General features: G+C 54.3%; 2 protein-coding genes across 3 annotated transcripts in view; one reads left to right on the top strand and one right to left on the bottom strand.

Annotated features, from left to right (window-relative positions):
• Positions 1-2706, bottom strand: part of PIPOX (pipecolic acid and sarcosine oxidase) — a 40706-nt gene extending 38000 nt beyond the window's left edge. The window contains exons 1-2 of one of the 2 annotated variants that reach the window (XR_007459181.1): positions 2367-2706; positions 190-404 (exon numbers count right to left, since the gene is read on the bottom strand). The gene's annotated coding sequence lies outside the window, so the exon portion shown is untranslated. Of the gene's footprint in view, positions 1-189; positions 405-2366 lie in introns of those variants that run through there. The other variant, XM_049636683.1, reaches the window with a different exon arrangement.
• A 457-nt stretch (positions 2707-3163) lies between these two features.
• Positions 3164-26920, top strand: part of SEZ6 (seizure related 6 homolog) — a 37836-nt gene continuing 14079 nt past the window's right edge. The window contains exons 1-4 of the mRNA XM_049635344.1: positions 3164-3176; positions 10769-11020; positions 11760-11884; positions 12900-12966. Of these exons, the coding sequence (XP_049491301.1) occupies positions 3164-3176; positions 10769-11020; positions 11760-11884; positions 12900-12966 (457 nt within the window). The remainder of the gene's footprint in view (positions 3177-10768; positions 11021-11759; positions 11885-12899; positions 12967-26920) is intronic.

Below are 26920 nucleotides of genomic sequence, written 5' to 3'. Positions count from 1 at the left end.
TGGGGGTGGCGGCAGGTCCCAAGCAGTGTTACCCAGCAGAAGACAACTCTGTTAAAGATCAGTCAACGAGAGCCCCTCCAGAAAAGCATTCTTCCAGAAACAAGAGGATCCTCCACTCTAAGGATCTAGAGGAAATGTGATCAGACTTGGGGTTCAGGTCTGCACGAAGCAAAGAATAACAAGCTGCCATTAGCTGACATGCAGCAAGGAGCATGGGGGTTTAATCAACATAAGGACTTCCTGGCGGAGGTTTGGAGAGCAGTGAAGGAGACCCAGGATGGAGAGACTTCCAGGCCCGTCTGGGAGCCCGGTCTGCTGTCTTCCTGGAGACATCCCTTCCTCTGTTCCTGCAAAGCTCTCCTCTCTCCTCCAGCTTGCGGCTGGCAGGGACCCCCATGGCCAGCCTTAAGAGAAACATCAGAAGAAAGTTAATAGCGAAGCGCTCTGGCGGATCTAATTGATTTTTTTTCCTATTGGTTCCCTAATATAGGCAACACTGTTCCTGCCGCTTTTCTGGGCTGGAGATTATGTCATAAATAAAGAGATTTGCTCCCTATTTCCATGTGCTTATCTTTAATAAGTTAAGAACTCAACAAGCTTTAGGAGGACTTGAAATAAGCAAGGGATCCGGTGGTGGCTTCGGCTATGGCGGCGGCCGTGGCAGCCACAGCTTTATTTCAGTAGAGGGGGAGGCAGGTGGCTGAGGCTGGTGGGGGGAGAATTTGCATTCTTTGGGCTGCACTGGATCGAGGCTCAACTGGGAGAAGACAGTGGGGGAGGAAATTCGTGGTGGCAGATGTGGCAAAATAGATGGACAGGACCCATGAGGCTTGGGTTACCATGGGAGTTAAGAGTCAGGTAGCCTGAGTTCAAATCCCAGTCCCATCATTGCTTACTAGCTGTGTGGGCTTGGGCTGTGTTACTTAGCCTCTCTGTCTCTCCTCATTTTTTTTTCATGTGCATTTAGTTTTGAGGGGGATGGGAGGGACAGAGAGAAAGGGAGAGAGAGAATCCCAAGCAGGCTCCATGCCGTCAGCACAGAGCTTGATGCGGGGCTCGAACTCACGCACTGTGAGATCATGACCTGGGCCAAAACCAAGAATCGGACGCTTAACTGACGGAGCCACCCAAGCACCCCTCTTTCCTCGTTTTAAACAAATATGGATAATAACGCCTATCTCATAGGTTGCTGTGGGGCTCAACAACATGCAAAGAGCTTAGCACAGAGCCTGGCGTGGGGAGTACGTAGAACATGTTAGCCAGTATGTGGTTATTAAGACATCACCTAACTCCATTGACCTTAACTGCTGCTACCAGGACCTCTGCCATGTGCCAAGCCTTGGCCTGGGCTTCATAGATGAGTGAGACTCTGCCTGGCCCTGACTTCAAAGACCACCAGTCCAGCTGGGGCCCCAGCGCCTATGGCTGGCATGAGCTGAGTATTCATATTGAAGGAATCCAGACAGCGGTGACCTCTCCCGGGGAGACTGCCATCCTTATGCCCCTGTCTTAAGGCTCACCCACTCTCCAGTTCTGGACACGCCACGGATTAACTCTCACTTCCTTAAAGCTGACAGTGGACAGAAGCTGTGTGGCAGGTGCAGAAACAGCCCCACTCAAGACTGAGCCCCGTTGCCACCATCCACTGCACACTTAACATGTGCCAGGCTGTAAGGACTAAGATTTGAACCCAGGCCCACTGACTTCCCCCGCTCTAAGCACTGTCCACTACTCTTCACTCTGTGCTTACAGTCACAAGCATTAACGAAGCACATATAATGTGCAAAAACCCTAGGCTAAGGGGATAGAAAAATGAATAAAACAACCATTTATTGAGTGCCTGCTCTATGCCAAGGCTTCCTACAGGATATCTTACGGAATAATTTTCCGAAAGGCAAGTGGCATGGTTTTCCTTTAGTAAATAAGGAAGCGGAGGCCCAGAGAGGCTCAGAAATTTGCCCAAGACAAGCGTAAGTCGGGGATCACTTTGAACAGGGACCTGACTTCCAAGCCTGAGCATTTACACCCCTCAGCCTCCTGATGAGCATCGTCTCCCTTTCCAGTGGGTCTTGCTCTTGCAGACCACTAACATGGCTTCAGAGTAACCAGCAGCCGTCCCAGCTTACCCCAAAACACCCGCATGCGCCTACCTCCACCCTTCCCCGCTCACAGCAACATCCCCCCACTCGCTCACGGAAGACAGGCCCAATAGCGTTAAGCCAATCTGTTGCTTATCCTATAAGTCAAGAAACAAGGCTCCTTAGTACCTCCACTCCTTCCCTGATGGGGAAGCCAAGGCTCAAACACATGCCAGGTGTTGGTCAGACCCTCCGAACCAGTGGGGCTGAGACCAGAACCTCTCCTACCTGCACTTCCCAGCGGTCCACAGAGCCAAGTCAGTGATCCCAAGACGCTCTTCAGCAACCCCATCAATCTCCGTAGCCCGTCTGAGTCAGACTATATGAAGTTCTCCCTTCATGGGCAATTTTGGAGGGGCTCAGTGTCCGTGTAGGGACAAGACCAAGAAACTGTTTTTACCCCTCTCTGCAAAGGGGCTCAAAGAGGAATCCTCCTCCCTCCCATAGGTCTTGGGTGACACTTGCCCAGTAGGAGATGGGTTCCCTCTTGGACCCCCATTTTGTATTCACCCTCTCTCCTCCAGGCCATTGTCTGGCCCCACAGATTCTGTTGCTTTAAGGATTGGTGACCTCACAGTCAGTTGCCATAGAGACCATTGTGATGTCACAAGCAGAGGACAAGTAGTTCAAGGAGGAGTGGAGGGTAGAAATGCACAGCTAAAATTGAGGGACATTTGGGGTTTCTGTCCTATTTTCATGCCCAGAAAAAGAAGTGTCCGGAGGTAGATTCTGATATCTGGGGGAGACCTGACCACATTTCTCTGTGTTCTCCTGAGCCTAAGAGGCCTCTGAGACCCAAAAGAAGAGTCAATGAAAACAAACATCAGAAATACTCCCTACCTTGGGGTGGTAAGAAGTGGGCTACTTTTGTAGCAGAAAGGAATGAGATTAGATGTCAGGAGAAGCCATGTGGCTGCAAGATCCCCATGGAGGAGATGATGTTGCCTTGCCTTAGGAGGCTTGAACCATGGGAGACAGCCTCTAGGGCCTTTATTATCCTGATTAAGCACCTTATAGAGATAAACATGCCGCAGGACAGTGAGTTGAGACTCTATCTCCCCTCCCTGGTCTGGGAGCTCCTTGAGAGCTCTGCCTGTCCATATTCCCCTCAGGTCCTGGCACAAAAAATGTTCCCTTATTCAGTAAACAATGAGTGAGCAGGTGATGAACAAATTGGGTAGGTGGCTGGGTAGGATGAGGGAATACACAGACAGATGAATGGATGGACACACGGGCAGGTTGGGAGCCCTGAGCTTTGGAGCTTTGGAGCCCTACACCCATCCCTGCTTCTCTAGCTGCATCCCACCACATACTTCTCTGTGATCCAGCCACAGTAATCATCTCTTAGTCCTGCCAACTCCAGGACTTTGCACATGCTGTTCCCTCTGCATGGAATGTACTTCCTTTGCCTCTTCAAGTAACACCCACTCATCCTGTGGCTTTCCACTCAATCACCACCTCCTCAAGGTGGTCTTCCCTGACCGAGTCAACCCCCAGTGTAGGCCTCCATAGCCCCGTGAACCTCCCCTGAGCACCTGATATGTCACAGTTTATATTTAGTCAGGTGGTTCTGCGTAAGGTCTCTCATTCTAGACTGTGAGCTCCGAGCCCGCAGGGCCAGTGACTGTTTTCACTCACCTTTGTGTCCCCAGCACTTAGGACAGTGGATACTTAATAAATGTTTGTCTAATGAATAAGTTAATAAGTGACCAGCCCTGCCCTCGCCTATTCCAAGCAGCCTACCCTCTCCGGACTGCATCAGGGGAGAGAATCTAGGTACAGGCCCCCTGCAGGTGAACCCAGGACAGAGCCCACAGATTCAGGGAGCCTGAGGTCCCTCCCACACCTGCCCCTGCAAAGGCCCACCAGCACCTGTGCGTTTCTGCTCTGCCTTGTTAGTATATCTTGGTTTCACCATGAACTACCTGCAAATCACTCAGCCTCTTAGGGCCTCAGTGTCCTCATCTGTACAATGGGGACAATAACATACCTACCTCATAGGACCTACCCCAACTCCATGCCCAGTGATAGTAAATAATAAATGGTGCTAGTATTCTTATTCTTAGAGGTCAGGAATAGCCCATCGGATTCAGGGGCCAACTGAGAATATACTAATGTTTTATGAATCTGCTTTAAATGCATGTGACAGTCCTTCTTTATTTATTTTTAAGATTTTATTTTTCAGTCATCTCTACACTCAACGTGGGGCTTGAGCTTATAATTCCGAGATCAAGAGTCACATGCCCTACCACCCGAGCCAGCCAGGTGCCCCTACGTGGCAATCTAATTCCAAAGCTTCATGCCTGGGTTTGCTCAAAGGGGAAAACTCAATTATCATCTCACATTATTCAAAGCAACCCCCCAGTCTTGTCTCAGTCATGAAAAGGATATGGAGTATTCTTTTGCCCCCAGCCATGGCTTGACCCAGAGTAAGTGCTGTTTGGGACAGGGGTGTGAGGTCAGTGTGGCTGGGATACTTGTTCATGTTTCCCCCACCCTCATTCTGCCCTAGTTCTCAGAAGTGGATGGAGTTGGCCAGGGTTCTGTAGGGGAGAGGGGCTCTCCCTGACAGAAGGAGGACCACCTTCTGGTCAGTGGCACCTCCTCCTTGCTTGTCCTATGCATAAATACTCTCACATCTACTGACCAAGGTTCCAGGGTAGACCACCCAGGCAAGAAGTCACTTGGGCATCCTAACTGGTTCCATATAGGAAAGAACCAAGACCCCTTTGGGGACGCCTGGGAAGCTTTGCTCTTCCCACCCCCATCCTCCAGCTCACTGTAGCTTTCTGAGGCCCAGCTGCCAGGGGCAGCCTCAGGATACACAAAAGGCTTTCTCCCCCTTTCTCAGGGGCTCACCTTACAGGTGACCCACTCCCTCAGCATATGGCCGTCATCCTGGTACCAGGCCCCCAGTCCCAGAGCCACACCACCATTAACCCAGTGTCTCTGGACAGATGTATTTTATGTAAGTTCAAGCACTAGAAATATTGAGTTCAGGGAATTTTATTTCTAGAGCCCTCTATATTTCTCTGGGATTATCACCTGTCTTTGTTCCCTCCCTCTCCGAGTTATTATCTTTGGACCCTTTCCAAGCCAAACCATCTTGATTGCTCGGGGAGAAGACTGCCAGCACCCTCCCCTGGTAACTCTGGGTCTGGTGAGAGTGACCTCGAGGGACCCTTTCTTCTTCCTTCAGTATAACTCTGCAGGTGGCCACACTGCTCAGGCAGCCTTGGCCTTTGGGAGCTGGCTTCACCAAGGGACTCTCCAAAGTGCCAAGGAACGTGGCGGTGGGTGGTCCAAGTGGAGGCCTCATTCTCCCCAAGTTAGGGAGGGCTAGGCTCAGGGTGAGCCTCAGGGTACAGAGGGGAGGGAGAAGGCCAGATGTTCTCTTTTCTACACCGTGCCAACCTCGCCTGACACCAAATTAATAGCATTCAAATGAGATGCAAAACATTATGCAAATCTAGAGGAGAAGGCTGCTCTCACCGGGCCTTTGGGCTGTTGGAGGGCCAACACCTTGAGCCCTTTCCTGCAAGACCCCATGGGCTCCCTTCAACTTCAACCCTCTTACGGTCAGCAGCAGCTGGTGTGGAGTTTCCAGTGAGACTTGAGTGACCCTCTCAAGGTCCTCTGATCCTTGTGCCTACCCTGGTCTCACCTCCCAAGCACTCCGGGCCTCTTCTGTTCTGAAATGGTGCAGAGGCAGCTCCGGAACTTGGCATAACCTCCCTCTGGATGCCAGGATTCTGGATCCCCACTCATTAGCAGTATATGCAAAATAGATGCAGGGGTTTTTTGCATCTATTTAATTGTCCATTAAAATGGCCCCACGCCCATCACCTCTGCACAGGCCCAGGCTTCCAAATTGCCAACCCCTGCTGCCTGCAAGCACCATGTGGTTCCTGCGCCTGGTAATTGCCGTGGTGTTTGTTGAGCTGTATTTGCATTTGATTGTCATTTAACTTTCCATCTTTCTCCTTCAATCAAACTCGGGATTGGGCTTTTGCAATTGATTATTCATTTTATTTTCAGCCCCTTGGTGGGTTTTCAAAGAGTTTCCTTTATTAGTGCCACAAACTTGAACCTTGGGACTTCTCCTGTCACACAGAGGGGGAGGGCTTCCTCCCACCCATCGCAGGGCTCCTCCGTGAAAATAACCTAGCCAACATTGTGGATTTTAAGTCCTATTCCCAGTCTCTCTGTCCCAGCACCTGCCTCATTTCTGCCCAGCCAGTGGCATTAAACATTTATGGAGCTGTGGAGGATCAAAGGCCTTGGCTGGGGGTGGGCAGGCTGGAGGCCTTGGTTTAGAGATGGAAAGCAGCTCGCATCAAACCACTTTATGCTGCTGTCTCCATCCACCCTGGGCTCTTGCTACCAGCTGGTGTGGTCCTGCTCCTGGAGTGGGAGGAAATGCCCAGGAACCAGGACTCCCCATTTACCAGGGTAGGATTCTCCTTCTACCCCTAAATTCAAAGAATTGACTTGGGATACTCCTTGAAGCCTGGCCAGAGCATGGTATCCCACAATGTTCAAGATCCTGCCAGGTCTGGGAGCCCCCTCCGAGAAGTGGGTGGAGGCGAGCAGGCAGATCTGTGCCCCTGGGAATCTCTGCAGCCTCTTGCCCCTGTTTCTCTGAAGTCCCCAAACCCCCTTGGCTCCACAGAAGACGTTCCTCTGCCTTGAAAGCTATCTTGGAGGAGACTAATTTTCTTCTCCTCTCACTCAGAAAGCAAGTGTCATCCATTTGAAGGGAGAGACTTCAGAATAAGTCACCAGTGTGCCTGTGATCCTGCAAATTGATGGGCTGTGTGGAAGTGGGGAAGTGAAGCTGGCTTCTCCAGGGATGTGGGCTGGATGTCTGGTACTGTCTGGGCAGAGGCTGCAAAGGTCCTTGGGATTAGAGAGCCCCTCTTCCCTCTCTCTGGTCCTCAGTCTTAACATAGCCATTGTAACTCAGACCCCACCCTCCAGCCTTCTGAATCAGCAGTGAGCCCCTCTCAGTTACTACCACTTGCTATAGTGCTTGAAAACCCACCTTAATGGGGCGCCTGGGTGGCGCAGTCGGTTAAGCGTCCGACTTCAGCTCAGGTCACGATCTCGCAGTCTGTGAGTTCGAGCCCCGCGTTGGGCTCTGGGTTGATGGCTCAGAGCCTGGAGCCTGCTTCCGATTCTGTCTCCCTCTCTCTCTGCCCCTCCCCCGTTCATGCTCTGTCTCTCTCTGTCCCAAAAATAAATAAACGTAAAAAAAGAAATTAAAAAAAAAGAAAATCCACCTTAATAATTCTAGACTCCCTTGTTCGGGTGCAGATACCTTTGTGATGGGGTAAACCCTTCAGTATAGCCACCAAGGATGTCCTGCAGCTCAGGTGACCACAAAGCCTGGCCTCAGGCCTGCTCCCACCCTTCCTCTCACATCTCTGCAAGGACTTACTGCTCCCCCAGAACCAGTCTTCTCACTGACCCCAAACTATCTTGCATTTTCTACCACGCTGCCTCTACCTAAGCCACTCCCTCAACTTTGGCTGTCCTCCCTCTTCCTCTCCACTGATGGAAACCTAAAACTTATTTAAGACTTGTTTTCACCATCAACCGATGAATGGATCAAGAAATTGTGGTTTATATACACAATGGAATACTACTTGACAATGAGAAAGAATGAAACATGGCCTTTTGTAGCAATGTGGATGGAACTGGAGAGTGTTATGCTAAGTGAACTAAGTCAAGCAGAGAAAGACAGATACCATATGTTTTCACTCTTATGTGGATCCTGAGCAGAAGACCATGGGAGAGGGGGAGGGGGGGGGGGAAAGAGAGAGAGGGAGGCAAACCATAAGAGACTCTTAAAAACTGAGAATAAACTGAGGGTTGATGGGGGGTGGGAGGGAGGGGAAAGTGGGTGATGGGCATTGAGGAGGGCACTTGGGATGAGCACTGGGTGTTGTATGAAAACCAATTCGAAATTTCATATTAAAAAATAATAATAATAAATAAACATTAAAAATTTTTTTAAAAAGACTTGTTTTCAGTCCACCTGCACACTGCCTGAAGCTTGCCATGACCTCCCCTCCCCCAAAAGGAGCACTTGTCCCCTTCTTCACCATCTCACAGCTCATTTGGCACCAATGACCTGCCTTGGGCTTTAGACACTCCTCCCCTCCCACCTCCACCCCTGCAACATCATTTATTCACAAACATCTATTAAGCAACTACTGTGTTCCAGGAGCTGAGCTTGGTTGAGAATGGAGGAGACAGATATGTTCTGTGCCTTCAGAGAGCTGACAACTAATGGGGAAAACAGACAATTAAGTGATTACATAGACTAGGGTCATCTGAGTGCAAAGGGCCAGGTGGAGGGCACAGAGAGTGAGAGAAATGAGACAAGTGAAGGGAGCCCTGCAAGTCTCCAGGCTGCCACTTTCAAACGTGTGTATGACTTAAGTACACTATAAGCCTGCAGCATAGAGCTGCAGAATATCCCTTAGGGCATCTTATGGTCCTCAATTTGTGGGTGATGCTGAGCTCTGGGCAAAATGAGTCCCTTGGAGGGCATAGACAGGATGCTCGATAAAAACTCCACTGCTTCCCAGTCTGGCCCAGCCTCCACTTCAACCTAACTGGGAACCCATTGCACAGAGGCCACGTTGACCATCTTTGGGAGGGAGAGACAACCCTGGAGCATTATTCTTCCCATCATGCAGTACATACCCATCCTCTGAGCTCAGGGCAGAGTGCTGCATTCTGGGACTTGGAGTGTTCATTGGACCCCCTCCTGAATGCCTACCTTAGTTTAGGAAATAGGGAAGGAGACACAGCAAGTTCCTGGGTGGCTCCACTTACCCTCCTTCTTCTGAGTAGTGCCCAGCCCAGCTGCCAGGAGGTAAGCCTACCACCAGTTTCCAAAACCCCATGAATCATCTGTCATACAAGTTTCATCCCTGGGATTCACCCTCCTTTTCCCAAGCTGCTAAGTCCAGAGAGGCCCAGAAATCAAGGAGGAGGTCAGGAATACCTTTAAAGAAAAAAGGAGGGCTCTCATGCCATTTGCCAGTATATCCCCAAACTTCCTGTGGCCACAGAACCTTCCACCTCCCTCCTCTGCTGACAACCCCTTTTCTCTCCCCTTTCCTGGCTTCCTCTACTTACCTCTGATCCTTTTGTCAACTCCTCCCTTCTGCCAATCTTCTGCTACTGCCCTCTTTCTTCTCAGCTTTTTGAAAGGACGATCCAGCAGTCCTCTCCCAGTGACTCCCTCAGATAATTCCACACACCGTCTGCCTGCTGCCTGGGATTCTTTACGATGGCTCAAGGCAACTCCCCGGAGCCCACAGGAAGAGGATCTGGAGAGAATCTGATGAGCTGAGCTGGAAGACTATGGAGGTAGTAAGGATCAAAAGACTCTCTGAGGAATGAGACTAACGGTAGAAGGCTTGCTGCCTGCTTCTAGGACAAAGTCAGGAAGGGCACTGGTGAAAGCTTTGGGGAAAATCCAAGTTCATGTGAAGAGAACTAATCCAAAAGCTCTCCTTCTCCCTGGGGGTCACAGGGAGTTCAGCCCCCCTCTTCCTCTACAAGGAATATCATCAGTCACTGGGTCATGTCCCATTGTGTCCATTGAGGCTCTTCAAGTGAAGCTATCCATGGAGCCAGAAACCCCTAGGCCTAAACATCAGTCTTAGGGATGACACAGCTATGACTGCCCTTTTTGCTGCCCTATGACTCATTGGAGCTCCTCAGCCCAAGCAGAGCCATGGAAGTTTATTTTTCCATGTCCTTGAATGGTACAACCTCCCTGGCTACTCCCCTGAGCCTCCTTCAAGTCTCTGTCTAAAATAGCCCTATGGAAACGCCCCCACCCCCTATGTCTGTCCTATTTTCTCCACCAGTTCCAGGAACCTGGGTGGGGACAGGCATGAAGGGTCTGCTCACTGGCCATCACTTTGATTTCTCTGGTCCTGTGGATGGTGGGGTAGGTGGGAAGTGGCCAAGGCAGGGTCCTGGAGACCCCGGGCTGCAAGGGGACCCAGGATACTACCTTCAGCTGCCCACAGGTTGGCCCAAGTTGCCTCCTGCCAAGTGAAAAATGTCTTCCCAGGACGCGAGTACCACTGGCTTTTAACTATAATATCAGGATAATTAAGCTTTTCTGTGAGCACAGTTTGCTGCTGATGCAGCTGCCTGGAGCCCTGGCATTTATTGAGCGCAAAGTAATAATTTATTGTCCTTTGTACGCTCAAAAGCCATCTTCATTATCAGCCCAAGACGGAGCTGCTACAAGGGCACACGGGTCTCACCAGCTGCCTCACTTGAGGATGTCTTCCTAGGTCACCCTTGGCGCCCTCAGGTACCAGGATGGGGTGGAGTGAGGTGGAGAGGGGGTTGCTCTCTCATAGAGATTCAGGTGGGAACCCTACCTCCTTGGCAGGCTGCTAATAGGGGAGAGGGTGGCAGGCTTGTCTGGGCGTGGGCAGCGCGGAAGGGAGGGGGCCGTGTGCCCACATTAGCAGGGTAGTTCTTCCCCAGAGCTGGCGGCGGCGCGGGAGCCTGAGCTCCCGCCGCCGGGTCCTCTGCGCCTTTGCTTGAGACTTTACGGTAAACCGCTCCTCCCGCGCCCCCGCCCCCAGCCCCGCGCGGCGATCCCCGGCGCCGACGCCAGGCGCTGGCCGTGGTGCTGATTCTGTCAGGCGCTGGCGGCGGCGGTGGCGGCGGCCCCGCTCCTTCTACCCGGCAAGACCCCGCTCTGTCCCCCGCGCCTACGCCCCGCCGAGCCCCCAGCTTCCCCACCGTAGCTCCGACCCGGGGCGCGGCCGTAACCGGCACCATGCCCTCGGTAGCCCTGCTGCTCCTTCCCTCGCTGCTGGCGCTCCTGGCTCACGGTAAGGGACCCCGGCGTCCGGTGGCAGGACAGGGGCGGGGGCGGGTTCCCGAGGGTGGGAAGAGAGGACCGTACCGCCGCCCAGCTCCGCGCATCTGGCTGCCCAGCGCAAGCACCGCGCTCCGCCGGCTGCGCTGGCCCCCGCGCCGGCCGAGCCGGGCGGGGCACGGGCTCCACCGGCGGGAAGCTGCCGCGGCTCCCGCCATTCGCGCCCGGCCAAGACCTCGCCTTTAATCATCTCCCCGGATCTAATGGGATTTCTCTGCTGCAATTCATCACGCCACCCCCTCCCCGCACACACTCACGCGCTCACCCGCGCGCTACCTCGCCGCTCTCCAGGCGTCTAGCAGCGCCGGGGCGCGTGCAGGAAGGGGGAGAGGGCAAGGGGCGGTGAGTCCCGCTGGTCCTGCCGGCCGCCCGCGGTCCCGCCTCCCCTGCTGCCCGCCAAACTTCGCTCGACTTTGCTGCCCGTTCCGGGGCACCTTACGTCCTCACTGCGGAGGGACGGAGCCGGATGGCGGCCGGACCCCGGGTTGGGACGTCGTTCACCTCCCTCCACCTTGGCGCTGCCGCGCTGGAGTCGGAATCTAGAGTACAATTCCAGGGAGAAACTCGGGGGGCCCGGGGCCCCATATTCGGCTACTCGCTCTGACCTGGGGTCCCGGGCTAGAGACTCTGCCCTCCTCGAAGTCCTTTCTTGCACTCTCCCCCTTGCACACTCCCAGAGGTCTTCCTCCCAGGCCTGCGGTCCTGCTTAGCCCCCGCCCACCCCATGGCCGCAGACTCGTCGCGGAAGGACCGGCACCCCACCCTGCTGCCCCCGGTCCTCCGCTCGCAGTCTGGTCCCCAACTTCATTGGTCCCGGGTGGGAAGGTTGGCCGTGGAGTGAGCAGCAAGGGAGTGTTGGGGAGAGGATGAGAGCTCTGTGCCTAGGGGAAGGAAGGTTTTCAAGTCCCGAGGAGACCTGCCACCCTGCTTAAACAAACATTCATCAAAGCTACGGACGTCCAGGTCTTCCACTGCAGCCGGTTGGCTGGTGGGGTCGCCAGGACCTTGCTTGGAGTTGGGACCCACCGTCCCTCAAAGTATATGGTTCGTAGCCTCTGATATGGAGTGGGGAGAAGGTGGCAGGTTTTAACCTCGTTGCCTCTTTCCAGACCACGTCGGAGGTCAGGGCAGCCGAGCCGGGACCAGGCTGGGCCCCTGGACGCCAGTTTTCTGCTCTCTGCGTCCCCAGCGACGCGGAAGCTGCTCTCTGAGACTCTGGCTTGGGTCACACGGGGTCTGGCGTCCTTGCCCCGCCCCCTGGCTGCCCACGCCTAGCCCTCCCTTGGCGCCGGGAACTAAGAACCTAGTGTTCATGTTGGGGGGGGGGGGGAGGAGGGAGTCCTGAAAACCCCACCCTGCCAGGGGCAGTGAGAGGAGGGGAGAAGCCTGCATCCTGGCCCGGCCATCCGAGGATGTCCTGGGAGTTGGGAACCTGTCTTGGTTGGGGTCTGGACACATCTTGCTCTGGACATCTCCCCTGGGGCTTAGTGCCTTTGTCTGAAGCTTGGTGTGTGGGTGTGTGGGTCTGAGTGTGAACGTGGGAATCAGGGCCCGGGGTGTCAGAAATGGCGGGCCCATGAATGTCTGCACCTCAGGAGGTCTGGACGTTGGGTGAGGGTTCAGCAGTGAGTGGGTGTGAGGAGTGTGTGAGGCCGCTAGTGTTTGGTGCTGCCTCTGCCAGAGAGCTCCCTGCAGGGCTGGAGTGAGACTGCGGGTCTCCAGGAGGATGGCTGGTGTGGCTGAGAGTTGGGGGATCCCACTGAGGGTATGGGTACAAGTGTTGGGAGGAATCTGTCCACTCTGTGGCCGCAAGTCTGTGTGCCCCTGGCCAGGGTCCTTTCCTGACCCACCTGGACCTCTCCAATGCCCGTGGGGCCATCTGCCCAAGGAGTATGCGGGGTAAGAGTCACCTGCTGGGGAAGACTTTATTTTCGCTCTCCCAGGAAGGAGGGGGAACAGCCCTGCAGGGCCGGGCCTGAGGAAAGAGGACCCGAAACAGGGCAAGCCCTGTCGTGTCCCTCTATCTCAATGGGGCTTCGAGGTTCTGGTTGTTGGGCACTGAGTTGTCTCATTGAGAAGCAGTGTATTCGGCCATCTCAGAGTTCCTTGGGGGATGCGGGGGGGGGGGGGGGCTCTAGCCATAAGAAGGCAGGCCTGGAGCAGTAAAGGCCTCGGGCTGTGAGACTTCGCAAGCCAGGTGGCAGCAGGTGGCGGCAGCACCAAACCTTGTGGCCTGGAGACTGAACCCCCAGGGCGTTGCTCACACATATGTTGAGGGACACAGCTCTAGTCAGGCCCTGAGAGATGCAGCTGGGAACAGCCCAGGAGCAGCCAAAGGCCCTGGAGGTCAGAGGCTGAGGAAGTGGGGTGCAGGGAAGGGTGAGATCTTGATGGCCTGGCTCAACCCCTATCCCCCCAACCCCCACAGCTGCGGGGTTGGGGGCAGGTACAGCGAGAGTGGCCTCTGGCTTGAGGGGCGCTGTGGGCCACTGTGATCTTCCTGACCAAAGGTGGGTGCCCCAGCGATCCCGATGCTGTGGGGGAGGAAGGCAGTTCGGGAGGGATGGCTTGTGCCTGGGCCTGCTGTGTCAGTTTAATGATTTTTAATGAGCAATTACCTTTAGTCATTCTCCTAATTTCTGAATATCAATAAAGTTAATTAAACTCTGCGTGTGTGAATGTGGCCTGGGGAGATTGCAAAGGTGGAAATGGCACAGACTGGGGGTAGGGTTGGGTCTCCAGGGACAGAGGCTGCCTCCCTGGCTGTGTGACCTTGGACCCAATGCTTCCCATCTCTAAACTCTGATGGAGTGTGTGGTAGGAAGAGGGAGGGAAGGGAACCGATTCTCTCTCTGCCAAGAACTAGGGGATGGTGTCTGGGAGGCAAGGTTTGGAGGAGGAAGCAGGGAAGGAGGAGGGCTTGGCCTCCAGGAGCCCCAGTCCTGAAAGGGTTAACAAACAGGGCTGCCTTAACCTAAAATGGTAATTGCTGCTTCCCGCAGACTCTGTGGTAGGCGCAGGATTCTAACTGTACCTTCCAGAGTCTGGGGGCTGCAGCGATGCCCAAGCCAGGCCCTGCCCCCTGCCCCCCAAGCCTGGCACTTCGGGGTCAGGAAGTGGCTGCTGGGGATAAGGCCCCATGGGAGGCAGTCTAGATTTCACTCAGAGCCCCAGAGGTAGAATTGGTAGACAAGAGGCTCCCCTAGGCTTCCGAGGAGACTAGAGGACCCGGAGATTGCCATGGACTGGAGGGGAAGTCTGGGTTGGCTTCTTGCCCCTCATGGGTCTAAGCTCATCAGACTTGGCAGGCTTGGCGGCGGTCCCAGCCTCCTCAGCAGGGTGGCAGCTTAAAATGCCTTGGGGACAATAATGGGGAGTGAGGCGACACAGGGGCAGGGCTTAATTAGAAACTGGGCTTAATTAGAGCTTTTGCACCCCTCCCACCCTGGCTGCCTGAATGGTGGGAGGAATTCAGAAAGTCTGCTTCATTAGTCCCTCCCTCTACCCAGACACAGTGTCCAAGCCCTCCAGCCTGCCCCCACCCTCCTTGTCCCCATCCCTCCTAGCCCATTCTGGCCCCGTTTGCTGGCTGGTCTCAGCTCGGGGATGTTGCGCCCCCGCCTGGGCAGAAGTGTCAGAGCCGGGTACCCGCCCCCCCAAACAAGAAAGAAGATGTGAAAAAGGGCCTGTAGGTAGGGGTTACTTTAGTGAAGGAACCTCTCAGCCCGGATGGTTAAGAGCCCAGGCCCCCTGTGTGGCCTCAGGCATGCCTCTGACTCTCCACTCTCTGGAGCATTCAATGTAAAGTTGCACCAAACTGATGGTTGCAAAGCCTGGGAGCATATCCGGGCCTCCAAGGGCTTGCCAAGTCATGGAGATTTCTGGGTCCCCAGCCTACTGGCCTGCTCTCAGGGAGAAAGAGCCAAGATCTATAACTAAGAGCCTGGGGAGTAGGGAGAGACAATGCTGCTAGCCATGGTCGGCTCTCAGGGAGGTAGGGGAAAGGAGCTAGGAGGTCTTCAAGGCCCCTTCCAGACTCATTCCAGCAGGAAGCACCAGGTCCAGGAAGTCCACTCACCCAGCCAGACCAATCAATTCCCCAAACTATCCATGTTCTCAACAGCTGCTGGGCTCTTCCCATTCCTTCTGCCTGAAATTCTTTTCTCGTCCTGGGCCACTCTGACTCACTCCATCTCATGCTTTGGGTCTTGCCTTAGTTAGCACCTCATACAATTCTTCGGGACTTAGTATTTACAGAGCATCTACGATGATATGGTTTCTCAGGGGAAGCCTCACCTGAACTCCAGCCTGGGCCTGGGGACTCTTTTGGCCTCCCACCATCCCCTGGTTTCCCTCACCAAGGTACCCATCTTGTTGGGTCACGAGTGCCTGGCTGCTTGATGTCTCTCTCCGGGAGCAAGACCGAACTCAGAAAGGAAGCAACCGAGTCTGTTTTGCTCAGCCCCACTATCTTGGGGCAATTCCAGAATTCCTATTTGGAAGAAACTTAGGGTCAGAAAGGAGAGGTGGGTGCTTGGCAGCTGAGACTGCTTTGCGTAGCAAGCACACTATTTTTACATAGATTGTATGTTAGGATTTTTTCCTTTTCCTAACAGTTGGCCAATTACCCCAACTGTAAATTATAGCCTTTACTGAGTTTTTTCCTTCCACAAATTATGCTGTCACGTCGTCAGCCTGAGGTGGCTTGGGGGTGGGATGCTGATGGCCATCCTGAGTGGGCTAAAGCCTCTCTCCAGCCACCCCTTCATGCCACTGCTGCTTGTGTCCCCGGTGGCACAGTGCCTAGCACATGACAGACATGAAATACGTGTTGAATAAATTCATGAGAGTTGCACAGTAGACAGGGAGAGAGTGAAGCCCAGAGCCCAGTCTTCTTGACTCCCTCCCTCAGCACCTACCTACCTCCTCTGCTGGCTGACAGGGGTGCCCCGTATGAAATTAAGGACTGAAGTAAGGGAGGGGTCACCACATGTCATCTGGCTTCTCACCGTAGCGTCTCAGCCATCTCAGCTTCAGACATCCTCACGAAGCTCAGAGGGGCCAACAGGAAACCTTGGGAGCAGCTCCGAGCCCAGCGTGTCCTTGAATGGAAAAGTGGGGGCCTTGGAGTCACCCAAGACCACAATAATTCATATCCACGAAGCTTTCACATCTCCTGAAAGAACGATCCCTGGAGTACATCCACCCACAATTCATTCGTTCATTTCATAATTATGTATTGAGGTGGGAGGCCTGGCCCCGAAACTTCAGGCCCAGCCTTTCACATACTTTTTCTATTTAATACGAGAGACTAGTTATTCCCACTTTACAGATGGGAAAACTGAGTTTCAGAGAGGTTAAGTCAGTGACCCTGGACTTCACAGCCAATAAATAGCAGGGCTACTCCAAAGTGCCTACCTATTTTGCAAAACCTGGATGTAGCCAGCATTGTGTCCACTCCCCCAGCCTGAGGCCAAGCTTTAGTACAGGCCCATGGGAACCAGGAGACTATCGCTGTCACCACCATCATCATGACAACAACAACAATAATAATAGCAACAACAATAACAGCAAACATTTCTTAGGCACATTTCTTAGTACAGGCCAGGCACTGTACTAAGTGCTTTATATACCTTAGCTCATTTAGTCCTCATACCATCTCGAGATAGAAGCTACTATCTGCATTTTATAGGCCAAGTTCAAGTCCATGTTGTCAGACCCACAAATGGCCCCTAACTTTCTCCTTGCACATTTCTGATAATGACGGTAGCTTATCTTCTTGATGTCTACCCTCAGTCCTTGCTGCTGTAGATTAGGGACATTTTATCTTGCTCGGTTCTTAGTGGCAAGGAATAAAAGATTCTGACACTTGGAGACCAGGATAGAGCCTGAGGCTGGGAGTCAAGTGAGTCTTGAAGTCTTGGCCCAGAGGTCAGTGACATTGAGTGACTCATTCTTCCACCCTTTGGGGGCCTTCGTGGATGAGAAGATGTGTGGTTCCTGTCTTGGCCTCTGGGCTGCCCCTCCCTACCCCATCGGCCCCTGCCAAGGCCCAGCACAACCCCCTCCCAGGTCCAGCCCCCACCCACCCACCCGGCCCCAGGACAGAAAAGCCCAAACTTGCTTGAAGCTCAGCTCCTAGACGGAGCTGGGTGCCAGCTTCCCTCCACCTGCCCACCTGCCACCCAGCTGCCAGCCCTGGGAGGGGAGATCGATGCTGCAGCCGCCAGCAGTGTTGTTGGCCATTGATTGTTGAGATTTCTCGGCGGGCTCTGGAGCAAACAAACCTGCCGCTTCTCCAACAACAATCCGGGTTTCCAGCTGCAGAGTCTGCAGCCTTGCTGGCAGGCAGACTGGCGGGAAGGGGAGGGGGTGGGAGGTCCTGGCTGAGCCCAGCAGGGACAAGGGACTCTGCCAGGAGATGAGAAGAAACTGAGTGGTCATGGGAAATGGAGCAATGGAGAGACTGGGTGAAAATGCTAGGTGATCCTAGACCCCGTGCGTAACTTGTTTGGGCCAACCTCTCCATTTTTGCTCAGCCATTTTTCCATTCCCCGAGTGCCATCCTGTGTCCCTCTGCTTGTTTCAGTTCTCCCACCCCCTCTTTTCCCGATCATCCAGCCCAGAGTGCTCTCTGTCCTCTAACACGAAATACCTCCCATTAGGAACTTAGCTTGACATCCAGCCATCCACTCTCCATTCAACAACCCTCTATTCAGCCCCTATCAGGTGCTTTGATAGGTAGGAACCCAGTGTGGAGGGGGAGTTGCCTTCTTAATAAGCCCAGCTATGGCTGCCTCCCCAGTTAGACCTGGACCGTCTGATTTTAATTAAATGAGATACAAATAAGATGCCAAGCAGCACCTATGTGATCCAACTACCTGCCTTTGAAAGCGCAGGAGATTCCTAGCCAGGGACTGCTCTGGGTCAGCTTCTCTTCTGAGACAAGAAGGCTTGCACCTTTTGGTCTTTGAGGGCCCAGTAAGCATCTGGGACCCTCGGGCCAGGCCATCAGGGTGCTCTCCAGCACAACTCTTCCCATCTTTGCTGGGTCTGGGTTTCCTCTAGCCCCCAAGCATGGCAGCTGCAGGCTCCCCCCTGGCAACAAGTCGTATATGTGCTGCAGAATGCAAGCGGTGGGTCTCTCCCCTCCCCCAGTGCATTCCCCGGGTCCCAGCCAGAATCCTGACACCCTGGCATCAACCTCAGCCTCTCCCTTGGTCCCCCACTCCTCCCCTCCCCACAGGCTCCTCTCTCCACCCTCAGGATCCTCCTTCCAGCTGGTCATTGGGCTGGAAGGACAGAACTGGAAAGCCCCTGTGAAAAGTGCCTGAACCACTGAGCACCCCCTCCACACAGATGCTCATTTGCATGCTGTTTTACACCATCACCCCCCTTTGCATGCTTGCTCCTTATTAAAGGCATAGAAGCAGACCCTGCCTCTCTCCACTCCTAGACCAGATCCCTCCACCCCACCCCCCATAGCTTCTCCCTCCTTCACTCCCAGCACAGCAGCTGAGCACCAGCTCCTTTGTCCCCCAAGCAGCCACCTGCTGAGTGTCTGGCCTGGGTCCCATCAGCCAGCAGGTGCCTAGGGAGTCCCAGAGCCTGGGAGGGGGGCTATCTGGCAGTGTGGAGAGCCAACTTGTGCCTGAGGGAGGAGGGGGCATCCCCTGAGGAAGAACATGATCAGAAGAGTGCTCGTCAGGGAGCCAGGACCCCCAGGATTTAAATCCGGTACTGGCTCTTGCTGGCTTGTACAAGTTGTGTCTCTTTCTTCTGCCTCAGTTTCCTCCGGGATTCATGGTGGCTGGCCCACCCCTCTCACTGAACAGCATCGAGATCAAAGGGAATCAGAGAGAGGGTGGTGATGGAAGAGACCAAAAGCCCCGCCTGAGTTAGGGGTGAGCTGGTGGTCCTTCCTCCAATAGCCAGAGGTGTCCAGCACCGGGAGGGGCTGATTTTCAGATTGTCAGTGGAGGAGCCCAGTGCTGGACTGTTGAGGCAGGGATGGGGAGCGAGCACCAGCTGGTGCTCCAGGTCTGACCGGGAAGGTGAGACTAGCAGGTGCAGAGGGATGAAGGTTGGAGTCAGGGTGCTCCTAAGAGCCTCACCCTTGCTTGCTGCTCTGACGGACACTGCCTGAGACATCATTTACATCTAGCAAGGGGATGTGTTAGTGATTTGAAACATCTGGTCCAGCAGCTGGCAAGCCCCTTCCTGTCATGAGGCCCTAATTTCTGGCTAGTTAGAGGAAATGGGGGAAAGAGAGTCACCTTCTTTTGAGGACAGAAGAGCCTCTGGCATCTCCAGGCAAAGGGGTGAAGTGGGGACACAACAAGGCTTGTTTGAGACAGGTCATTAGTGCATTTATTTATCCAGCCTCACCTTGTCCCCCCTCCCTCATTTCCCATTCACTTCCTGCTAAAGCCCTAGCCCTGCCCTCCTGGGTCCAGCACCTCCGTCCCAGCCCCCTCTTGGCCTGCCAGCCAGGCTAGGAAGAGGCCTACTGCTCAGGGTGAGGGCGTGCTCCTAAGGCTCCAACCACCTGGGTGGTGCCCTGAGTCTGGTCTCTGTTGCACCTGTATCCCTGATGCTGGCTACTGGCCCTTCCCTGGGCCTCAAGCAGATGAGACTAGACAGGACTGGGGAGGAGGACTTAGCCCTCTCAACTCAAAGCTTCCGTACACCCAACCTGGCAGGGTCCTTGGAGGTCAAAGCAAGCTTGGGACAAGGGAGAATCCTGAAGGGTTGGGGACTGCCAGCTGAGTCTATCTGGTATTTGGGAAGTCTTGGGAGGGTCTTTGAGGGTCTTGGGAAGAAAAAGCCCCAGATGTGCAGAAAGCCCTGCCTGTGTGCATCTCTACCTGGCTTGTCCATCTTTCCCTGGGTGTCCGAACGTCCCTGCGTATCTGTGCATTTCTATCCCTGCATCCTGGGACTGTGGCCCTGGGTGTAGGCACAGCAGAGCCCAGCTGAGGCTGGTGTCTCCCCGTCCCTGCAGGCCCTGCCACTCCCTTCCTCCCCAATCTTGGGCTCCACTGACCCCTCAAGGAGACTTGTAGCTGGAGCTGCTGCTGCTATTTTCAGCAGCTCTGCACCCCACCCCTCCCCCACTCAGATTTGCAGGGGAAGTGGGGAGGACAGGCGGAGCCTGGGGAACCCCACCGTCTGGAATGCTGGGTGGGCAAGGCCCTCTCCCATCAGTCCTACGAGGCTGTGGAGGCAAGGGGTGCCTGGGCTGGTCCCTAGGTGCAGGGCCCATGCCCTGGGGCATATTAGGCTCCATCCCACCTGCCTGGGGCCTGGAGAAGGTCCCAGGCCGTCCTCTCCCCACCTCCTCCCCAAGTTCCTAAGAGCAGAGCCCAGGCCTCCAGTGACTCTTCCGCAAGCCGTTTGGAAGCAAGGCTAGCGCTCCTAGGTCTTCCCCACAGGAGCTGGAGAGTCAGAGAGGAGCTCAAAATGTCGAGAAGCTCAGTGTAAGGAGCACACCTGGGTGACGTGACCCCCCAGGTACCTCTGGTACCGCACTGGCACTTCCCAAAGATGTTTCAGGCCCCTGCTGCATCTCAACTCTACCAAAGGCCACCAGAGCTCGTTGCCCTCTGGATTCTTGGGGCTCCCCACCACTGTCCCAGCTGCTCTGGAAACTAGCACCCACTAGAAGGGGCTACTGTACAGCAGCCCGAAGAGCATGAACTGGAGGACCAAGCAGGAAGGCACCCCTGGTTTCCTCAGAGTGGGCACCTGCCCTCTGGGCTCCGGATGCCCTTGCTTTCTGAGGCCCTTCGCGCCTATATCTGTCCTTCTGTCTGTCTCTTGAGCTTAGCAGGACAAGGGTAGCCCCCGGTGAACTTCCAGGGCCCAGCCAGACCACTTCCTGCAGCTGTCTGATCCTAGTTCTTTCACGGTGGGATGGGAAGAATTAGTCAGACAGTATAGGTGAATAGGTCAGCAGAGCCTGGCACACCAGGGGCGCTCAAATATACCACTTCCCTCCCTGGGTACTTTTCTCACACCTCCACCCCCTAACCCCCACGTGCACATACATGCACATTTTCATACTCACCCCCATGCACGTACATACTTGCACACATGCACACACACAGACACAGCCTAGCCCTCCACGTGCTCAGCAAATGCCGACCGACAGATGGAGGTGAGGAGACTGGGGTCCAGTGCCACACAGAAGGAAAGTGGTGAAACAAAAGAGCACAGTGCCCCCCGCGGCCCGCCCCCCCCCCCCGCCCCCACGTTTATCACTGTCCAAGAGACTCCCATCAACTCCTGAGCTTGGGCACCACCTATAAAGGCAGGGCTGTGCCTCTCCATCCGACCCACCCAAAGACTCAAAAAAGACAAGTTTGGGGCACCTGGGTGGCTTGGTCGGTTAAGCATCTGACTTTGGTTCAGGTCATGATCTCGCGGTCCGTGAGTTCAAGCCCCGCGTCGGTCTCTGTGCTGACCGCTCAGAGCCTGGAGCCCGTTTCAGATTCTGTGTCTCCCTCTCTCTCTGCCCCTCCCCCGTTCATGCTCTGTCTCTCTCTGTCTCAAAAATAAATAAACGTTAAAAAATTTTTTTTTCAAAAAGACAAGTTCAAGGTCACACAGCCCATCAGTGGAGAGCTACGTTAATGCTGGAGTCAGGGTTCTGACAAGGCCTCACCAGGCTCCTCTTAGCCTTCACAGCTAAGAACAGATACTCCTGTGACTTCCTGGGCACAGAGTGCCCAGAGCCCACATCAGCATTAAGGACCAGGGCAGCCCGGAGGTCTGGGTTCAGCGCCACCCCCCCATCCTTAGCCAACTCTCCCAATCCATCTCCTCTCAGATGCAGCTGACAACAGCAGCCACAGGACAAAAGTCACAAGGTCAGGGAGGGAACTTTCACTGTGGTGCACGGAACAAGCCCCTTCATCTGACTTAAAGACCCAAGAACCTTAGGGCTACCGTGAAGTTAATTCAGCTCGGAGGCAGACAGACGCAGGCACTGGGAGCAACCTCAGTGGTGTTGGCTTTTAAACTTCAGGGTGGGGGCTGGAAGGGGGCTGCAGCCCAGAAATGCTGGTCTGAGACTCAGGAAGGTACCTGCTCTGGGGCACTGGGAGGCTATGACCCGGCCTTGCTTGGCTTCTAGCCTTGGAGGAACTGTCCATGGTACGTGCTGGATGGCGCAGAGGATGGAGGGGATCGCTACTCCTTCCTAGATCAACTCCTGTTCCCCAACTTCACCACTGGGCTGGGCTAAACTGGCCCTGGTACAGGCTCCAGGGAGAATGTACTTCCTGCCTTTACGGCCTTCCTTGTCCCAGCTAACATTCCCAAGGTTTTTCTTTCAGAGAAATACACCCCTGCCGCTGACAAGGTGGCGACTGGAGCATTAGTGCTGGGGCAGGGCTGACCTGAGCACCCAGCTCAGGACTAAGTCCCTCCCCACGCCCTGGCCACACATTCCTTTGAGTTGGCATAATCGGGGTGGAGTATGGCAGATTGATTAGTTACCAGTCTGATGAGGGAGTTGATGCCAACGGGACCCCTGCTGCTCCTCCCAAGCCTCCAGTCTGCCCCAGGGGTGGGAGTCAATTCTACTGCCCCTGTTCCAAGGCCACCCCCAGTTCCTGTGCCTCTTGCCCAACCCCAGGAACTGTGGGCAGGAAGACCTCGGGCCCCCAGGTCCCCAGGACCAGCAGGCAGACAGGAGAAGGGAGTGCAGGGCTGCAGGGGAAGGTGGAGCACGCAGCAGGTGACGCTGTAGCAGAGGCCTCATTAATCACCTCTCCAGCCCCCAGCTCTGCAGTGGCGAGACCATATTAGATTTTAAATTGGAAAGCAGAGAACATGGCAGTTAGCCGGGAGCTCCCTCTACCCTGGGCCCCTGGTCACAGCCTCAAGGGAGGGAAAGTGCAGTAGGGAGAAGAGAAGAGAGCTGGCCCACCACAGTCCAAAGCCCTGTCCCCCTCCCTCCCACATACCCAGAGCCAGAGGGACTGTCCAGGTCACATGGCCCTGCAAAGGGCCAGGATAAAGTCCAAGAAGGGGCAGAGTGAAAAGGAGGGAGCATAGCAGCCACCTTGAGGAGAAGTACATCCCTTCTGGGAGTTAGTGCCTTTTGGGGCTTGAGGACTGTATGAAGCCAGGTTCCAGGGTGTGGCATCCGTGAGCTAGGACAAATGGTAATGACTTGTGGCCCGTGCATGTGTTTGGACCTGCATGCACACGTTCATGTATACCCACAGACCCACATGCTCATACAGGCACACACACGTGCTCACAGGAAGCAGCAACTCAGTGTGGTAGAAATTTTGAGCCCAAGCTGTGGAACAGGCAGACCCAGTTCAAACCCCTTATTTGCCACTTCCTTCCTGTATGCACTAGGATGATTTACTTTGTCTCTCAGCCTCAGTTCCTTCATATGTAAAGTGGAAAATATTGATTCCAAGCACGAAAAGCTGCTTCTCTGGGTGGAAGGCAGCTCTCTAGGAGGTCCATGCCTGACCCAGTAACTATGGACGCCCTGCCATGGCTTCAAGCTGCCCTGGGGCTGCCCCAAGAGCCTTGAGGAGTGGCAGGCCAGGCTCTCTGCCTCCTGTGCTCCTGACTGAGCAGTGAGGTTGCTGGCAAGTCAACAAACACAGCAGGCATTGTCATGAGACATTCACACACCCTGATCCCATCCTGAGCCAAATCACATGAGGCCAAGCATTCCTGGCTTTCTGCCACCCACAAAGCCCTCCTAAATTGGCTCTGCCTGAGCTCCCCAAATTGCTCATTGAACACCCACCCCTCAGAACACCAGTGCTCAGCCAAGGTTGGGAAGCCAACATCATCAGTGGGTGGCACTCATCCTCCCTAAGGGGTAAGTGATGACAGGCCAATTCTCCTGAGCCTTTATGGAAAATCTAAAGAAGGCCCATGGCTTCTCTCCCCGCCCAACCCCAGACTCAAACAAGAGGAGCAGATACTGCCACGCATGCCGTCTTAAGTCTTCTGCAGGATGCCTGTTCCAGGCTCTTCCCTTCTGAAAGGCGGTGAATCCTGCAGGAGATAAGGTCAGGTATGAGCTACACTTTCCATCATGGTAGGACTAACCCCACATTGGCTATTTACATGTAAATTCATTAACATGACATAAAATTTAAAATTCAGTTTCTCGGGGCGCCTGGGTGGCTCCGTTGGTTAAGCGGCCGACTTCAGCTCAGGTCATGATCTCACGGTCCGTGAGTTCGAGCCCCGCGTCGGGCTCTGCGCTGACAGCTCAGAGCCTGGAGCCTGTTTCGGATTCTGTGTCTCCCTCTCTCTGACCCTCCCCCGTTCATGCTCTGTCTCTCTGTGTCTCAAAAATAAATAAACGTTAAAAAAATAATAATAAATAAATAAAATTCAGTTTCTCAGTCTCCTAAGCCACATTTCAAGTGCTCCATAGCCACATGTGGCTACCGGCTACCATACTGGACACACAGATGCAAAATGTTGCCCTCATCACAAAAAGTTCTGTGAGATAGCACTGTTCCAGGGCTGGACAACCACTGGGTTTGAATCTGTTACACTCAAATTAGTAATCTTGGGGGAACTGTGCTCCCTGGGTCCCAGTTTCTCCATCTATCAAATGGAATACTAAAAGTCCGTGTCTTATAGAGTGTTCGTGGGAATTGAAGGAGTTGATTCTGGTAAAGCACTTAGAATGACGCCGGGCATGTGGCAACTTCTCAGTCAACAGTAGCGTTTCCTATTTATATACGCAAAGTCCTTTTTAGCTCACTGGATCCTGGTAGGTGAGAGCTGGCAGGGCCCTCAGATACTTTTCTCATCTTGCTGGTGGGGAAATGGAGGCTTGTGTTCAAGAAGTGATTTGTGCAGGGGAACCCAGCCTGTCAGGGGCTGCACCAGGACCAGGTGGGCAGCCTCCTGGCTGTTGGCCATTACCTACCCCCACCCATGCTCTCTCCATCTGGCAAGAAGATCCCAACCCTGAGATGCCAAAGCCCAGGGTTATCTACCACCCCAACCCGGGACGGAGGGAGACAAAGTTGCCCCTACTAGCTCAGGAAGTAGTGAACTCTCTGTCCCTGGAGGTATGCCCACAGACAGTAGACAGCCCCAGAAGTTTTGGAGAGTTTACTCTTTTATTTTTTTTTTAAGAGAGAGAGAAAGAGCAAGCAGGGGAGAGGGACAGAGGAGGGGAAGAGAGAGAGAGGGATAGAGAGAGAGAGAATCCCAAGCAGGCCCCACGTTCAGCACAGAGGCCAACGCAGGGCTCAGTCCCATGACCATGAGATCATGACCTGAGCCGAAATCAAGAATCAGGCACGTAACCGACTGAGCCACCAGGCGACCCCAGAGAGTTTACTCTGCAGAGCAGTTGGGCAAGGTGATCTCCGAGCCCCAAGATCCTGAGTACCAGCCCTATCCCCCGTTTCCTGTGTGACCTGGGAAAGCCCTCTGGACTCAGTTTCCTCCTGCAAAAATGAGGGAGGGATGAGATGTTCACCAAGGCTACATGGGCTCAGATTCTCGGATCCAGCGACTTCCTTGCCTGGAACCTGGCCAGGAGGAGATGCTCCCATTCATATTTGTACTCCAGATTTTCCTGGACTGCCAGGGGTTGACCAAGAGAGGGCAGTAAGAAGGTGTGATGGGGGAAGGGGAGTCAGTAGCAGAGAAAAAGAGGAGATAGTCTGGGACTGGGGGACCCACTGGCCTGTGCCGGCAGACACTCTTTATCAATTGCCAGTTGGGGCTGTGCTGGGGAACTGCCAAGGGCTGGCTGCCCATCTTCTCCCTGTAGGACCCACCCCGGCCCGCCTCTGCCCTCCCCTGCCCACCCCTGCTGGAGAAGGGCCAGGTGCTTTGGGGAGAAGGGAGGCTTCCAAGTGTGCAAACAGGCAGAGTCCTTGAGCCCACCCTGCACTGTGCCAAGCACCAAGGGTCAGCATTTGTGGGCAGAGATATGGGAAGAGAGATGCCTCATGCTGGATCCTTGCCCACAGACACAAGCAGTACCGGGAGTGCCTGCAGGAGGTCAGAGGAGAGAGCCATTGTCATCCACTGGGCCAGCAGAAATGGCTCCCCAGAAGAAGGATAGGAGCTGGGCCTAGTAGAACAGGGAGGGTTTGAAGAGACAAAGGCATAGTGAGCAAATGGGGCAGAATGGGGAAGGCACCTGTTCTGGCAGAGATGGTCCTTTTGAGTGTATTTCTGTGCCCACTTCAACCACTGCCCCTGCAGGACAGTTCCTTCCCCATACCCTGAGCTGCAGGGCTCCAGGTACGACTGCCCTAGGACAGTGGGGCCAGGCTGCTGGGGAGATGGTCAAGGAGGCCCCAGTTGCTTCAGCCAAGGGCCAAAGAAAACAGTGGACAAAGCTGAGCTATGGAGCTGTCCAGTTCTGGGTTCTAGTCCCAGGCTTGCCACTCATTAGCTGTGTGCCCTTGAACAAGTTACTCAACCATTCTGGACCTGGATGTCTTCCTCTCTGGGATAACGACCCAAACGTCCTTAGAGTAAGGGGAGGATGAGACCGACACATGAAGGTGCTGATTGCATAGTGGGCACACAGGGAGCACGGACTAATACCGTTACCTGCCCCAGCTGCCTGGCTCCAGACCACAGGAGACAGAATGTGTCCATTCAGGCTCTGCCGCATCTCCTGGGTGACCTTGGAGAAGGCACACCCTAGTTCTGGGCCTCAGTTTCCCCATTTGTCATATGGCACTTATATTGCCTTTCCTCTTAATGTAAGTAGTCGAATAGCAACAAACCTACCTCAGATGCGGGGATACTGTGCTGTAATTACTACAGTAACACATGGAATCAGAAGCTCTAGAACTGGACCCCAGGCCTCAGGGGCCTCAGG

This window comes from Panthera uncia, chromosome E1 (assembly GCF_023721935.1).
Source record: "Panthera uncia isolate 11264 chromosome E1, Puncia_PCG_1.0, whole genome shotgun sequence".
NCBI lineage: Eukaryota > Metazoa > Chordata > Mammalia > Carnivora > Felidae > Panthera > Panthera uncia.
This window is presented reverse-complemented; position numbering and strand designations above follow the sequence as displayed.